This window comes from Lathyrus oleraceus, chromosome 5, assembly GCF_024323335.1.
Source record: "Lathyrus oleraceus cultivar Zhongwan6 chromosome 5, CAAS_Psat_ZW6_1.0, whole genome shotgun sequence".
Lineage (NCBI taxonomy): Eukaryota > Viridiplantae > Streptophyta > Magnoliopsida > Fabales > Fabaceae > Lathyrus > Lathyrus oleraceus.
This window is the reverse complement of record NC_066583.1, coordinates 53417843-53435143: the sequence shown is the minus strand read 5'-3', so window position 1 is coordinate 53435143 and position 17301 is coordinate 53417843. Positions and strand designations below refer to the sequence as shown.

At 34.5% G+C, this 17301-nt stretch overlaps 1 protein-coding gene across 1 annotated transcript; it reads left to right on the top strand.

The window, feature by feature from the left end:
* The first annotated feature begins 3065 nt into the window (after positions 1-3065).
* LOC127085430 (uncharacterized) lies at positions 3066-4595 on the top strand. Its single transcript, XM_051025942.1, has 2 exons — positions 3066-3211; positions 3885-4595. Exons 1-2 carry the CDS (start codon positions 3109-3111, stop codon positions 4322-4324), a joined length of 543 nt encoding a protein of 180 aa, XP_050881899.1. The 5' UTR covers positions 3066-3108; the 3' UTR covers positions 4325-4595.
* The last annotated feature ends 12706 nt before the right edge of the window (positions 4596-17301 follow it).

Here is a 17301-nt window from a genome sequence, read left to right as displayed (position 1 = left end):
TTACTTTAATGCCATTTTCACTTTGCCCACTTAGGCCATATTTTGTGATATTGTGTTTGTATATACTTGTTTTTTTGTGTGATCTTTTGACCTTAATGTACATAATAAGAACAAAAACCCTAAAAAAAATGTGTGGATTGTTGGTTTGATCTGAGACTATTGGACTTAGAGTCTAGGCAACACTCCCTATGCAAAGGACTTGGCCAATGCCAACTTTCATGAAACCAAGTGCTTATGAAGTGAACATTCATCTGATATAATGTTGAATATCCATTTGAGTTCCTCTGCAACATGATCATATTGAAGCTGTTATTTTGAACTTGTGTCTTATGCCATCTTTGAAGTCATCTGATAGATGGGAGATTTTGAAGAAGATCATGGAGTTGCTAAGCTTGGATGTGGCTATCTTTATTTGATGCCTTGCTCTTCATCTTGCTATTTGTGTATTGATATTGCTTGATTCTAAAGTCCAAGGGAAATTTGGGTTTCTATATGACATTCTTGTCTATTGGATTGCATCCCATTGGTCAGATCTCTTTAACTCTCAACTTTTAAATTTGTTCTAGGATTAGTCTCTTTATCTCTTCCCCACTTCTTTAATTTCAAAATCTCTCCCTCCTTTTAAAATCTTCTTTGCTTGTGTTTTCTAAACTTAGACCATATTGCAAACTAGAAACTTTGCCCCTATGCCATTGTATTTTCAAACTTATTTTCTTAATGAAACTTGTAAATAAACTTAACTATACTTGACTTAAAATTTCAAAAGCCAAAAAAAACTAACATCCATTCAAACCATTTTAGGCCTTTTGTGCCTTTGTTAAACTTAAATTTTTGTTAAAAGCAATGCATTCATTTTTGAAATTGATACCACGAACTACGAGGTTTTGATCCCTCATTTTATGTTGGTACGTAGGCACAAGTCCGAAGGTCTTGTCAAACACAAAGATATAATTAATGAATTCTTTTCTCATCTCCCCATTCTATTTATTGCAAACATCATTTGTACAAAAACACATATGCATACAAGAAAAGGTTCCCTAGGAGTATCTAGGACACTTTGGATGCTAACACCTTCCCTCTGTGTAACCAACCCCCTTACCTGTAATCTCTGGCATTTTATTAGTTTCGATTTGAAAACTTCTTATCTTTTAAGTTTTGTTCGTACTTTTCCCTTTTCCCTTGGAAACAATAAAAGCGCGGTGACGACTCTGGTTTTATTGACATCTAACTTATCCATAGCTTGATGGTCATGAATTTACCGCTACACTTCTCTTTACATAACTAACCCCCGAACCCTTATCTCTTTTTATTAGTTTTGTTTCAAAACTTCTTCGGATTTTATTCGTACCTTTTCCCTTTTCCTTTGGAAATAATAAAAGCGTAGTGGCGACTCTTACTTTATGAGTTAAGTTAATCAATAGCTTAATCTCAAAAATTTTACAGCTACAGTTGTCTTTGGCCAAAAACCCTAATTTGGAGCACCAGATGAATTGGAGCTTGCTGAACTTGAGATAATGTAAATCTTGCACTTGATTGTTGATGAAGGGAATCTATTGATCATCATGAATGAACGAGAGATTTGAGATATTGAGGATCACACAAATCCTTGAATGACCATCTGCTTGAACTTCTTGATGCTAACCCTAACTTGTAAAGCAAACAAGACACGTATTTTTTTTTGTATTTTCATGAGATTGGTAATGCATAAAAGACACACATGATATGTTTGATGTTATGCAAATGATGAAAATGAGATGGGATCTTAGGGGTAAAAACTAGGGTATGACACCCAAGTGGATACATTTTTGATATAGTCAATCCAACGAAGCACTTTTGCCCAGATATCCATGGTGTACCTGCAGTAAAAAAATAGATGATCCAAAGTTTCATCCTGCTGACAGAAGGTACATTTTTCATTAGTTACCACTCCAAACTTTTGCAACCTATCCTTAGTAGGCAGTATGCCATGCAAAACCAACCACATATTGAATCTAGCCATAGGCCTTGCGTGATTCTTGAAGAAGATTGTTTTCCATCTGACAAGAATACTGTATCCACGAAGGTCCTTATACATGCTTGATGTTCCAAACTTTCCTTGCTGCACACTAGTGATCCAATACTGGCTATTGTTCCCTAACTCTTTGTTCTTCAAAATGTTCTTTATCATCCAAGAGATAGTAATATTTGTTTGCCATTGCATAACCGTTCTCCTTTCAAAAAATAAGTATTAATCCATCTGATCCAAAATTTATCAGCCTTGACATGTAAGTTTCATAAGAGCTTGAGTATGGTTGCATTGTTCGAATCAATTAGGGAGGTGATATAAAGATCCCCATAATTCTTTGGCTCATAGATTTTTTCCAAGCAATATAGGCTTTCCTACCTGTAGCCTTCCCAGACCATAAGAAATTTCTACAAATAGTTTCAATTTGTTTGATAATCTTCTTTGAAATTGGAAAAACATGCATCCAATAACTGACACAACCATCAAAACACTTTTCACTGATTAACATCTACCAGTATAGATAAGCAATTTAGTTGTCCAATGCTGAATTTTAGCCATCAGTTTTTAAAATGGGAGAAAAGAAACTTTAAATGAAATGAAATCAAAATCAAAATTATATTTAACCTTTTACTTTATTAAGTTCTGAAAGATGACATATCTATTAAGTTTATCTCCATATTATTATTTTATTTATTTACTAATTTAGTAAGAGATTAAAGGTAGCGCACTGTCAATAAACTAGTTTTACAATATCATCTAATAGAATTATAGTTTTCTTCCATAATATACTAATATTTTAAAATTAAATATATGACTTGACGGAATACATATTTGTGATTGATTAACATTGTAAAAATATTGTACATTGTCAGGCTATATTCTTTTTTATCCTTTAGTAAAGAGTTCAAATATTGTTGATTTAACTAATCAATTTAAATTTCAATCTGATTTTTAAAACATTATTTATAAAAAAAAATGATATTAAAACAATAATTCAGAAAAGAATAAATCATGCATGTATAGAGATACTATAAGAATTAAAAAATAAGATTTAATAATATCTATATATAGGATCAGATAGACATGACTGACCCGTGACATCCATGTCGTTCACGAGTGTTCACCATCTATCTTCTTTCACTTTCACTCAGATTATCGTCTTTGGCTTTGGCATTGCTTTCCTCCACTCAATACAGAATCTCACAGGTATAAACTGCATTTGTAAGTTGCAATCCACTTAATTAAAATCTATTCCACATTTTGCTTCATGCACTTTTACTTCTATTTTCTCATTCTCATTTAAGATTTTTAGGTTGTTTGTGTCTTCTTTTCAATTTTTCACTTCTAAGATAATAAACCATTGCAGATGTTCATTAGTCATAGATTATGTGATGAGAATATCCTCTCTTTGCATAGAATAGACACTAAAATAATGAGTCTTCTTAAGATAAAAGAATGAGAGTAATGTTTTTAACCTAGCTATAAAAGTGAAATATGAGAGTTTACAAAAATAGATTTTTATTACTTCTAAATCTTGGTTGAACATAAAAAGTAGTAGTACTGTATTTATTTAGGTACAATCTGGAAAAGTTTGTATTCACTCAAATAAGGCCTGGAAATATGTTGATATTTTTCTGACATGCTAGTAACTTGTTGTTTGGAAGTTACAGAACATTCATTCATGATTCACCAATCAAAGATATTTTTTTTCTTTGTTTTAATTATTTTAATATCATGACATGACACAGTATATAACACTGTATATATCAATTTTATCTTCTTCTTTTTTCCTACATCTAATACATATTTTAGAAATATATGCATGTTATGTTGAATTTTTAATTATTTATTTTTTCTTTATTTGCAAGAGAAATTTAAGAGTACAAGATGTTGAAGCAATCACCTAACAGAAACATGAGGACAAATGGCTACAAGGTAAAACAAGGTCTTAAAGTGTTTACTTTAATAGCTGCTGCCATTTGGTTGTTATACCAACTCAAACACTCACATGAAACCAAAGTACTTGGAAGGAAAGGGTTTCAATTTTGGATGAAAAATTCTTATGAGTTGATGGGTGGTGAAAAAAAGAGAAAAAGTGATATTATAATGGAAGAAAACATTGGTTTGGGTAAGGATATTGTTGATCGAGATCGAGTGGAAGAGGAAGAACCTGAGGAAATAGAGAATGTGGTTGACGAAGAAGACGAAGAAGAAAATGAAGCGATGGAAGAAGATATGATGAGCTTATTAGAATATCAAGTTGAGAAAGACACACAAGCAACAACGAAAAGGCATCGCAAAGAGACTCGTGTACTATGAACCACAACTACAAACATCAGACACGATATTAACACTAATGTATTTATATATGTACTTTAAAAATAAAAGTGATTGAATGTAAATCGGTTAGAAAGTCTAGTTTGACAGTTAGGAAGTTGGTTAGTTTTATCAATTTCTATATTCTATCAATCTGTTACACCAACGCTATATATGTGGAGCATGTGTGCAGCTTGTAGCTTAAACGTTTAATTCAAGGTTTCTTGCCAATAGTGGATGAATACAAACATTCACGTTTGCCTTGCAATCTTTTTATTATCTGTCAGTAATATAGTATGAATGTAAACCTTTCCTATTCTACAAAACCAAATTCTGAAATTTACTAATCATTCTTCATCTTATTTGATCTTCTTCCAAAGATTTTGATTCTTCCTCGGGAACCCCAATTATAGCAATCCATTTTATCGCTCATGCGATACCTGCAGCCCCTATTACCTTCACCTCCTGTGAAAACCTCGGCGTCACCATCGTTCAACGATTCAAATTATCATAGTTGGAACAAATCCAAGAAGCAAGCTTTATTGCTCAAGAACAAAATTGACTTCACCAATAACTCAATTGTTAGAACTTAGAACCACAAGATTGGTGAATAATGGAGAGATTAAAGTGTGGAGAGAAAAAGATAATTGAGGGCGAGAATATTTGACATTAACATTGATGAGAATGCCGTCAAGGCATTTATACAAAAATTACACAATGATTGAAATACATGTTACATAAGCAAATAACTAAAAAAAAATGAAAAACTCGTACTTGTAATCGGTTACACTAAATCTATAACCGATTCCACCAGCTGCTACAAAAAATAATTATCTTTCAGTGGTAACCGGTTACGTAATTACATTAACTGATTACACCCACGATGCTTTCCTTGTTTCTTCAGCTCATAAGTGACTTTTGTTTTGTCGTAACTGGTTACACCCCGTGTTAACCGATTACAGCACTTGAATTGCCAAAAATATTCTTAACACACTGCCTTAATTCTGAATGTGAGAAAAACACAAGAAAGGGGAGTTGAATTGTGTTTACTTTTTCTTTCTTTTTAAACTCTTTGGTCAGATCCTAAACACAACGTATAGAATCTGAAACAATTAGAGGTAGGCAATGGATATGCATTGCATGAAAGAAGAGTGACACGCAGGGTTATCCTGGTTCCTCTCATAATTTGAGAGTAATCCAGTCCCCTTGTACTTACAAGATATTTTCACTATAATCACACAAGATTTCAATTTGCTCAAGCACATAAGCAAGAGACTTTCAATGCTCAAACACAAAAGTAAGAGACTTATATGCTCAAGCACACAAACAAAAGACTTTCAATGCTACAACACACAAGAAAGAGACTTCAAATGCTCAAACACTTAGTAAGAGACTTCTAACAATCAACGTAACAGATAAATGATTGTTGGGGGGGGGGGGGGGGGGGTAATACACTTGATATACAATCAGAGGTGTATAAAGAATACAAAGAAAATAAACTCTTTGGATTTTTTTAGATGTGTCGAGCGAGGTCGGGCTCTTGGATTTTGAGGCGTCGAGTGAGGTCGGGATCTTTAATTGTAAATGTTGGGTGTCAAGCAGGATTAGACTTTTGTGAGGTGCTAGACAAGAGTAGTCTTTTGTGAGGTGCAAAGCAATATTAGGTTTTTATGGGATGCCAAGCAAAGTTGAGCTTTTGTGGGGTGACAATCAAGGTTGGACTTTTGAGGTGAATACCAAGTGAGGTTGGGATTTTTGCAGATGTTTATGTTGTAAGACTTTTTGATGATGTCAGATTCATACTTTGGGAGATGCTCGATGAATGGGATAATATTTATGGTTTGATGCTAGAGAAATGCAAACATTATTGATGCATGATGATGTTTTATGCGATGAATTGAATGTGTCAAAAAGTTCCCCCAAGGTGGGACGTGGACTATTAAGGCTTAGAGAGGTTGTTTGTGAAACAAGATTGTTTGTCAAAAGGTGGAAGGGTGTTGTGCTAGCATGACCTTCGACACTCATGTTAAACTCGATGGTCGCTGGTGTACGACAAAGTCTGCTTGAGCAACTTGAAAGTATAGAGAGCATTTTCCCCTGCAGTACCTTGTCTTTTCCCCTATTGGTAGGTTCTTTGAAGGAGTTGCCTAAAAAAGAACTTGGATCCAACCATGTTGTGATATGATCCTGATATAGATTGCCCTAGTATTTGAATCTTGAAAGGTTTTCCCCTGATCATTAGGGTTTGGACGTGATTTGACCTAGGTTGGCCAATTCTTGATATTTCCCCCTAATCAACAAGATCTTCAGATGGTCTGCCCATGATTATAAGGATTTGCTTCTGACCGGTAGGATCCCTATATGATTTTCCCTTAGCCAAAAGTGTTTTAAAGCGGTATGCCTCTGATCAGACCATTGTTGAAATTTCCTCGATGTTAAGTATTGATTTACAAGTAAAATTGTTCCTTTTGAAAAGTAATTATAACACAATGCTCGTGCAGGTTTTGAAATCTAAAATTGTTACGGATAATAAATGTAACCTATATAAAGGATGATATTTGTCCACGAGGTTGGCACAAATGAAGATGTAAAATTATGGTAAGACAATGTTCTTAACGATGATTTAACAAACATTTGGAGTCAATTTAACAACAATTTCTATGAGTATGCTTTCATAATGAACCTAACTTCAATTAGGTCTTTTAAAGGTTGTACAGTGACTTGGTTCAAGGTTTATGAAAAAAGAAGAAGATATAAGGCTCAAAATTAGATTTAACACACCTTTTCTCCTTTAATCTCCGCCATTCCTAAATCCAACTAACTCAAAGGATGCATTCTGCCGACAAGAGAATTTTGGTAGTCATGATGATTGAGGTAGATATAATGGTTAAAGCACTGGTGAGATTCTTGAGGTGGCAGTCACCTACTTTCATTTTCAAGCTTGTTTCCATTTTTTCTTTTTTTATTTTTATCCCCATTTTTGCATGAACCGGTTCTTTTGAATTTGCGGTCCATCAGGGTGCCCTAACTTTTGCCTCAGTCAACCTTTTCAGGTTTTTTTGACTTAGCTGACACTTTTTTTGTTATAAGACCAAAAATTGTTCTACAACAGATTCTAGGATTTTGATGATAACAAAGGATGAAACCAAAAATGGCACTCTAACGAAAAGTTTCTAAGTGTGCAGGACTCTAAACAAGAAGAAAGGAATCTGATTGCGTCATCAGATATAGAATCAAATCAGATACAAATTATCAGAAGATCAGAAGCATCTGTAGTAAAAACGCGCTCTAGAAACTCTGACTCTGAACAAAACAGCATATCAGAATATCAGAAGCATCTGAAGAAGAAGCGCGCTCTAGAAGTTCTGACTCTAAGCAACGGTACATCAGAACTCCAGAAATCTTAAGATCATCTAAAGTCAACACTGGAAATCTAAAGATGAGGACTATCAGAAGCTCTGAAGCCACATCTCAAGATCTCAGTCTAACAGAGTAACGCAGACTCTGATAATGGATCTCCTTATCCAGAAAGAGTAACGGCAACTTCAACTTCAAATGGAAAGAAACTATTTTTGGAAAGAAGTTATTCAGGGAGACAAAGTTGTTTTGGCAAGAAACAACAGAAGTTATGGCATTAATTTCTAATCAAGACAAAAATATCTGCCATCAAATTCAACGGTCCTTTCCTCTATATAAAGGACAGCAAACTGCATTGAGAGACACCTGAACACTCCAACAATATTCTCTCTCTCTCTCTCTCTCAATCTTTCACGAGCTTTTGCTCAGAACGTGAAACATTCTAATTGCTCTTACTGTTGTAATACTTGCTTTATCCTAGAAGCTCTCTAGATTACAAATTCTGTATTTACTTCAAATTGTTTTAATTCCTCAAGTGACTCTGCGCAATCTGTATACTTGAGAGGACTAAGAGATCTTTCTCTTAGACGTTGGTTGTAATAATCTTTCAAGATTAGTGGATTAAGTCCTTGTTGAAGGCGAAATCACCTTGGTCGAGTGGACTGGAGTAGCTTTGTGTTATAAGCGAACCAGTATAAATTCCTTGTGTGGTCTTTTTCTGAAAAAGCGCTTATTTTCCAAAACAATTCAACCCCCCCCCCCCCTTTCTTGTTTTTCTCACCTTCATTTTGGAACAATTCTTGTGAGATTTTGCATTTGATTCAGAAAGGTTGTGACTGCCATATTAACTATTTTTATTTTTATCTTTTCACAACTTCCTCGATGTTGGATGACATGTGTGAGGGATAAGATGTGCTTTGGAACTCTTATTGAGGTGATTAGAGGGAATGGTTCTCTTGAGATTAGAATGAATCATCGAATTAATTAAAATCTATCTTGCCTCTAGTTAAGATTAATGTTTTTTATAAATAGAAAGAACACTGACCTCAGGCTCAAAGGGGTTGACTACGGATTATCTCCTTATTTCTCCAGTGTTTGGGAAGTGAAACAATGCCTTACATCATCATCTAGATCTTACTAATAAAAACATACATAAGAAAATTCGGTTATTTCATTTACATAATTCTCCTTCTAAGTTTGTTAACAAGTCAAAATAGAAAAAACATTGTACATGGCGAGTGATGGCAAAAGAAAGAGTGAATACGAAAGGATTAATTCCAAAATCATGCATGCTCATCTTATTGAAATTATTGATCAAAGAGTATAAATTTAAAAACAAACAATACTTAACAAGAAAGAAATTACAATTGGAAAAATCATAATGATCCTAGGGAGGAGCTTCCTTATTTACCCACTGAATTTAGGATATGCTTATTGACGTTCTTGCACTTGTAAAAGTAAGTGATGACTGTTCACCAATGGGATTCCTCCTTCGAAAGTTAACTTCTTTTCGTCGATCAGGTTTTGGACCTTGTGTTTAAGAGCCCTGCAATTTTACACTGTATGCCCCTGTGAACCAGCATGGTATTAACATCTAGCATTCTCGACATAACTGGGAGGATATGAACGAGGTGGAGGATCAAGTGGTATCGTGTGATTTATTTTATTTAAATATTTGATGTTGGTATGATTTAAAATAAAATATATGATTATATGTTATTGAGGTGTGATAGTAATAGTAAGGTGTGGTGATAAGGTAGAATAAATTAGAAAATAATTAGAATGATTGGAATTTTAATTATTCTTAATAATAAAATGAGAAATTTGGTGAAATTGGAGTTTTAGGTCATTTGTGTGAATTGAGGAAAGTTTGTGGTAAGAGGAGAGAAGTTAGAGTCAATTTGGGCAATAATAATAATTAAGCAAAAGTAATGAGGTTACTATATATATTCTAAAAGTTAGGAGAGAATCTAGTTTTTTAGAGAATCTGGCAGTACGTCAAAACAAGAGGCAATAAGAACAAGGCTTTTGGGAATGAGAGTTAAGATTGGGAAGAAGAATTCATGGGAGTTGTTCAATTCATCATCATTGATGGAAATCTATGATAAGGGGGGAGAAAGGGCTATCAATATGTGTGTATTGAATGACGGGGTAGAGAAGAGAGATCCTTACTCTTATTAGGGTTTTTAGGATTTTTTTGATGAATTGTTGTATGATGAAATTTCAGAGATTTATTGGTTGATCTTGTGTTTATATGTGTTGTTATGACTAAATCTATGTTTGAATAATATGAATATCTATGTATAAATTTTCCATTGGTGAAGGTTTAAGTGTTTGGGTTGTGTACATGGTTGTTGATAAAATTATCCATTAAATTTTTGATGAATTATTACGAATCATGATGAGTACAAGTGTTGTAATAGGTTGGTGGTTGTAATAACATGATTCACTATTAAATTCGTGTTTAGATTAATTGATTTGGGAAAAATTAGTTGGAGTCATGTATTAAGGTTTAAGGATGAGGGGATGATGAACGTATGATGAAAACTAGGTTTTTTGGAAAAAGATGTAGTGACAATCGATTGTCACCAAATGACAATCGATTGCACTAGTTCAAATTTTGAAAAAAAAATTAACATTACAATTGATTACACCATTTGATTAATCGATCGTATGGCTTAAAAATGTGAGTTTTGATAAGTCAATAGCGAAATCCTCTTGATAACAATCGATTGTCACCCTATGACAATCGATTATCTTAGGCAAAATTGTGTAAAATTATGTTTTTGATTTTGTTGTATTGTCACCCTATGACGCATAGCTACCTCATGGTAGTGCTTGTTGAATTGTTTGAATTATAATCAAGTGTCTAATGTGTCAATGTTTGTGCTGACTTGTATAATCAGTCAGCAAATTGTTATGTTTATATAATGATGTGTTATTGTTTTGGTAAAGTAACATGAATGAATGCGTATGAAGTTACATTTATTGAGTTTCTGTTGTTTGTCATTGTTTATTGATGTCATGACATTGATTAACTGTTGCGTATGATGAATGATGTTGTCCATAAATGGTGAGATACACATGGTGATTCTTTTGGTAAACCTTTTGTTGATAATGCATGTTGTTGAGAGTCATGCATCATGGTGTACGAACTTTAATCCAGTTACGGTGTGCTCTTGTTTAGTGGTGTTGATTAGAAGCGAGTAGTTGATTCCATGTGAGAGTTGGTGAAGCATTACCTATGATCATGGTAACAATTTGGTGTGCTCTGGTCCTATGGTGGAGATCGGGAGCGAGATGAACCTGAGTGTTCATGAATGGTACCACATGCATAACGAGTCAGTTGTGGATTACATTTTCATACATGATTGGATATACAACTGATTGTTCATACAATAAGCACACATTCATTACAAAATCAACAATTTCATAGCCTCACACATGTTCATAACAACATGTACACCCAATCAAGAACAAGATGGAGCTACTCTTCGCTTTTACATTTAATTTTTAATAATACTAGTGGTTTATTGCTCCGATCGTGTAACATCGGGGAGGAGATTTATTATATTTTTTAATTTGTTGTTGCTTTTTGTTATTTTGAAGTTTATAACTTATTTATGAAGTGTGTTGAACAAGTTTTTTCGTTGCGTAGTTCAAGTGATTTTGATGAGTTTTTGAAGGATTATCGTAGTGACACCTTGAATTTCCGTTAAATACTTTATTTATAAGTCTTGAGGTTTAGGGTGTTACAAACCTCTTCTTTCAATAATTTTTGGCCTCTCTTGAGTTCCTCCATAACTTATTGAGACATGCTTTGAATTCGCTCGTGAGTATCAGGAAATCAGCTATCGCAGATCAGCTTGGAGAAGGGGAAGAAATATGAGTTTTCCTTTTATGATATGCAAATGCATGTGTACGTATGAGGATTCATGAAAATGCTTGGGTATGCAAAAATATTTAATGTTTCGTTTTCTAGGTTTGTTAAGAGTTTTTTTATGCAGATGCAAGGTATGTGTCACATGCGGGTTTAAGATAGTAACTAGCATAAGAAAACACATACGGATTTAGGGATAGTGGAGGATATAATAACACCTTATTTAGGAAGGCTCCCTATGATAGTTCGATTCTAAATCTTTAATACCCAATCCCCTCATAAGGATGGCTTTAGGATTTTGTTGGTTGTTTAAGAACAAACGCAAGATCATGGACCACATATGAAACTTCATCAAGATATTGGGCTCAGCCTAATTTATGATAAAATTCCAAAGGGTCTCCCTTAGGAAGAGCCTTTGTATAGGACTTTTAGGCCATACGAAATCACCATGTTCGGGTTTTAGAAGAGGTCCCTAAAGTCATGGATCAAGTTAAAAGTTTCGTCACGAAGATGGGCTAGCCAACTCACAACAAAATCTCTGAACTAATCTACTCTAGGCAGAGCTTTTGTTAAAAACCCTTTGGGATGTGCATCCCATTGGCCAAAATATGAAAAAACCCTTACTTAAGCTTATGTTTCTTCTCGAGCTCGAGTGTAGAGCTTATTCTCAAACAATAATCAAAACCCACAATGATAAATAAGTACAAGATAAAAATAGAGAAGAAAAAGATAAAAATAAAGCAATAAATAAATAAAACAAAAAACAATCAAACAAACCAACAACCCTAGAACTAAAAGGATATGCTTGACTCTCTTCAGGGAAATGTCTCCAGCAGAGTCCCCAGTTGTCGAATCTCGAAAAATACGAACTTACGAGCGTATCACACGCTCGCGGATGACTAAAAGAGTCTCCACCGAATTTAATTTATTCCTAAGGAGAGGAAAAATAACAATAAAACCCTAAGAAAAGAGGATAAGATGGTCATCGCAACAAAATCAGGTTCGTGAGTCGGTTATGCGAGGGGGAGGTTTTAGCACCCCTTGCATCAGTTGACTTAACGAGAACCTCCTAATAGACTAGGATTAAGTGTTTTTGAAGGAATGTTTGAAATGTTTGTTTGTTAAAAGACATTTACAAAAAAAGGTAAAAGAGGAAAATGTTAGTTTTTTCTTATTGTGCTTGCCAAGATTTCAAAACCACGTGCCTACATATTCTCACAGTGCAATGAGAAAGTCATAGCTTTGTAGTTCGTGTAAAAAAATGTATGTAGGTTGTTTGATTTTAGAGAATAATGTTAGGTTACATTTTAGCAGTTAAACATATGCATGTATGCTTGCACAATGGAAATGTTAACCAAATTTCTAATAACTTTACTTTTGAGAGGGAATTTCAAGGGATAATTATGTAAAGAATCCTATCATACCTATACCAACAAAGGCTAAGTCAACATGAAATTCTTTTGATATAGAACTTGAGCCTTTGCTAAACCAATCCCCTAAACCTTTAGAAGATAATTCATCCTCCACCTCGGGATTTGTGGATGCTACCCCTAAATGACTTCATGGGTAGTGATGAAATAATTGAGGCACATAATTCCTCTCCAAACATAGGCAAGAGTCTTGAAATCTCAAAATTGTTTCACACACCAGTCAGAATTAGCAAGGATGTAGCTTTCCTAAAAAATTCTTGAGCCCATTTAGCTAACCAGGACCAAGAAGTGGAAGATCCCATTGAAAACTCAAATAGCTCTAACAGTCTCTCAACACCTGACCCTAAGGGATCTATTGACTCTTTCCAAGAATACCTCAGCCCTTAGGAACCATTCTAGAAGGTTAAATCCAAAAGAAAAACTAAGGGTAACACTGGTAAATTTTCTTATAGAACTAGATCCAAAGTTGTTTTTTCAAAAAACAGGAAATGAAGTACATATACTGGAACCTCATGGATCTGGCCAACTCTCCCACAAAGTTGGCCCTTAAGAAGTTAATCACCACCTATAAACCTAACTTTTTCTTTATTGTCGAGCCTGGGATGAACATTTAAAATTTCCAGTCTCTTTGGTTTGATAGACTTGGTCTAATAGTCTTTGTTACAAACATCAGACATGATTTCTTACCTAACGTTTGGTGTATCTACAACAAGAGTATAGATCCCATAATCATCTCTTGTGATGCTTAACAAATTTCTTTCACTTTCCTTGGCAATGGAATCAAGTTTGGCCTGAGTGCATTGTATGTTTCAACTGAACATATCACTATAAGGCTTTTATGTTCTATGTTGATCAGGTGGTTTCCCACTTCACTAACCTGTTTTCTTGAAGTGGGGGTACTCATAATAATGGTATTATTGAAGACATCATTCCCTGTTTGATTAATTATATTATAAACAATGCCATCACATTGCTTCATTCCATGGAGGAAATAAGACAAGCAGTTTTCAACCTCAACACCAATAGTTCCCCATGGCCAGGTGGTTTTGGTGGTTTCTTTTTTCCAGCAATTTTTTTTATACATGATGATGTTTGCAATGCTAGTCTGAAATTCTTTACTTCAGGTATGGTTCCTCCTCATTACAATGCCAACAATGTTATTCTTATCCCTAAATCATCAAATGCAGACACTCTACCTCAGTTTAGACCTATAGTCATGGCCAACTTCAAGTTTAAAATTATATCTAAGGTCTTGGTGGATAAACTTGTTCTCATTATCCCTGGTATCATTTCTGAAGAACAAAGAGGTTTCATACACAAGGGACAAATTAAGGACTATTCTTTTATCACTTCAGAGGCTATTAATCTGGTCCACCATAAATATTTTATCACTTCAGAGGCTATCAATCTGCTCCTAAAATTGATAAAGCTAAAGCTTTTGATACAATGGATTGAAATTTTATCGTAAAATTTTTCAAATCCTTTGGCTTTAAGGATAAATTTTTTAACTGGATATCCATTATTCTTAGGTCTACCATGCTTTCTATCTTTGTTAATGGAAAACAAGAAGGCTTGTTTGCTTGTGCCATAGGGGTCTGACAAGGGTACCCCTTGTCTACTCTCATATTCTGTATAGCTGGGGAAGTTTTGAGTCGGAGTACCACCAACCTTGTCAACTCTGGAAATCTCAAGCTCATTAAAGGAACTAGGAAGAATCATGTCCAATCTCATGTCTTATATTCATATGATTTCATGATCTTTTGTACTGTTACACCCTCTAATCTCCTTGCTCTAGCTGATTTCTTCGACAAATATGGTTAAATTTCAGGTCAACTCATTAATCCTATTAAGTCTTCAGTTTTTGGAGGATCAACGCCTCGTACCAAGCTGCTTAACATTACTTCTTATTTTTGTTTTTCCATTGGTTCTATTCCCTTTACATACCTAGGAGTTCCTATCTTCAAAGGGAGGCCCAAACCCATTCATTTCAACTTGTTGTGTATATGATTTTGAAAAAAGCTTTCCTCTTGGAAAGCACCTCTTCAGACATTTGTTGGTAGAATCCAATTACTTAAAAGTGTTATTTATAGCATGCGACCTTATTATATTACTACATATTCCTAGTCTACTACTCTTCTGCATGATCTGGGTAGACATTTTAGGATTTTTGCTTGGAGTGGGGACATGAAGCAAAAAAAGTTAGTAATTGTTTCATGGAAAAATGTTTATTCTCCAACATGGGGGTCTGGGACTCGGGTCTTTGGTCTCTCTCAATGATGCTACAAATATCAAATTGGGTTGGGAGCTAATGAATTCCAATTGTAAATGGGCCATCTTTCTTTTATCTAGAATTTAGAGAAATGGTCACTACATTAATCACCATATATTCTCTTTAATTTGGACTAGTATTAAACAAAAAATTCCACACTATTCTTTTCAAACTCAAAATGGATAGTGGGAACAGGTGTTAGGATCAACCTTTAGGTGGATGATTAGGGTGCAGGCTCTTTAGGAGATCTCATCAATATTCCTCATAATTTATAGCTCAAGCTAAATGCTAAGGTAAAAGACACCATCTCTAACAATACTTGGAGTATTTGTCACTGCATTCAACCTTGCATCCCTATGTTACAAAAGCAAGTTCAAAATATTTACATCCCTAATCTTGATACTGGTTTGGATGATTTACGGGCTTGGAAACACACGAATTCAAGAACCCTCGGTCTCAAGGAAGCTTATAACTGAAATTCTGGTATTCATATATCAGATGTCGTATGCGATGTTACGACACTAATATCAGAACTTCACAGAACAATAGTATTAGGGATGTTAAAATACACTGCTGAAAGTAAATAACATAAATGATTGTTAACCCAATTTGGTGCAACTTCACCTACATCTGGGGGCATCCAAGCCAGGAAGTAAATCCACTAAAATATTATTAGTTTGAAGACCTCAGTAAACACCCTCTTGTTTACAATCTTCACACCTAATCATTACCCGTGTTATTTTTATCTATGACCCTCCTAGATATGAGACCCCTATCACTTCCGTTCAATCACACACAGTGATAATGACTTTAATCAAATAATAGAAGACACTCTTCCAAAATATATAATCCATTCTTGCTTAAAAGCTCATGAGTGATTGACAATTACAATACAAAGACACAATCCAACTCTAATATCAATGAGATATTAGAGTGACTCACAAATAACAAAGAACACTAAAACCCTAATTTCATAATCATCAAGCGTATCTCTCTCTTCTGTAAATTAGGTTAGCAACATTCTCTTTAAATAGCCTTTGGAATGCGTGCGCTTAGGCTTAAAACTGCAATACATCCAATCTGGACTAATACATAAAGTCTGCAGAATCTTCTACATAAAATCAGGAACAAGATCACTTATTTCCTAAAATGTCTGATCATCCCTTTTTATGAACCAAGTGCACAGCTGGAAACGAAACAAGAGTTCCTCAAATAAACCTTCTTGGATAGTCAGGTATGGTAGCTGAATATTCAAAGAATCTTCAGAGATCTAATGATAAAGTAAGTATTCCAAGAAGTAAAACAAAACCTACAAAGATGTCTGATCAACATGTCAAGACATCTTGTTGTGATACATGTTTTAAAAAAATTGTTGCCAATCATAAAAGCACTGACCTAACAATCTCCCCCTTTAGAAAATTTTGGCTAAAACAACCTTTGCATCATATAATGGAGAAAAGATAAAACAGCAGCAATAATCACAAGCACAAAAACTAAACAGCCAAACACTTGGTATAACACTAAGACATATCAGAGGCACACACAGCAAAAATAAGTAGGAACCCATCCTTATAGAAAACACATAGAGAGAAATAAACTCTCACACTCCAATCCTCCTTCAGAGAATAAATCCTATGAAACAAAATGTCAAGACATTATGTCTGACATCACAGCAAGCACACAACCACCTAAGCACAAATAGATCAAGCTCCCCCTAAATAACATTGAAACTACTCCCCCAGTCACACAGGAAACATACTCCCCCTCAAAGAAATAACCTTCACACATAGCACACAAGGCATCAAAAAAGGAATTCAATAGCACAATTATACATTATCTACTCCCCCTTTTAGCCAGAATATGGCAAACCAAGCAAACCTTCTTCAAAGGTAACAAAACAATAGAGCAAAGGAGTAGCAGAACATGTGAGTTAAAGATACAGACCATGGCACACAAAGGTGCAGTATTTAGGGCAAAGGCCCATAAAAAAACATACAAAATCAAACAGAAAAAGTAAATAGCTCAGATGTCATCAGAAGCATCT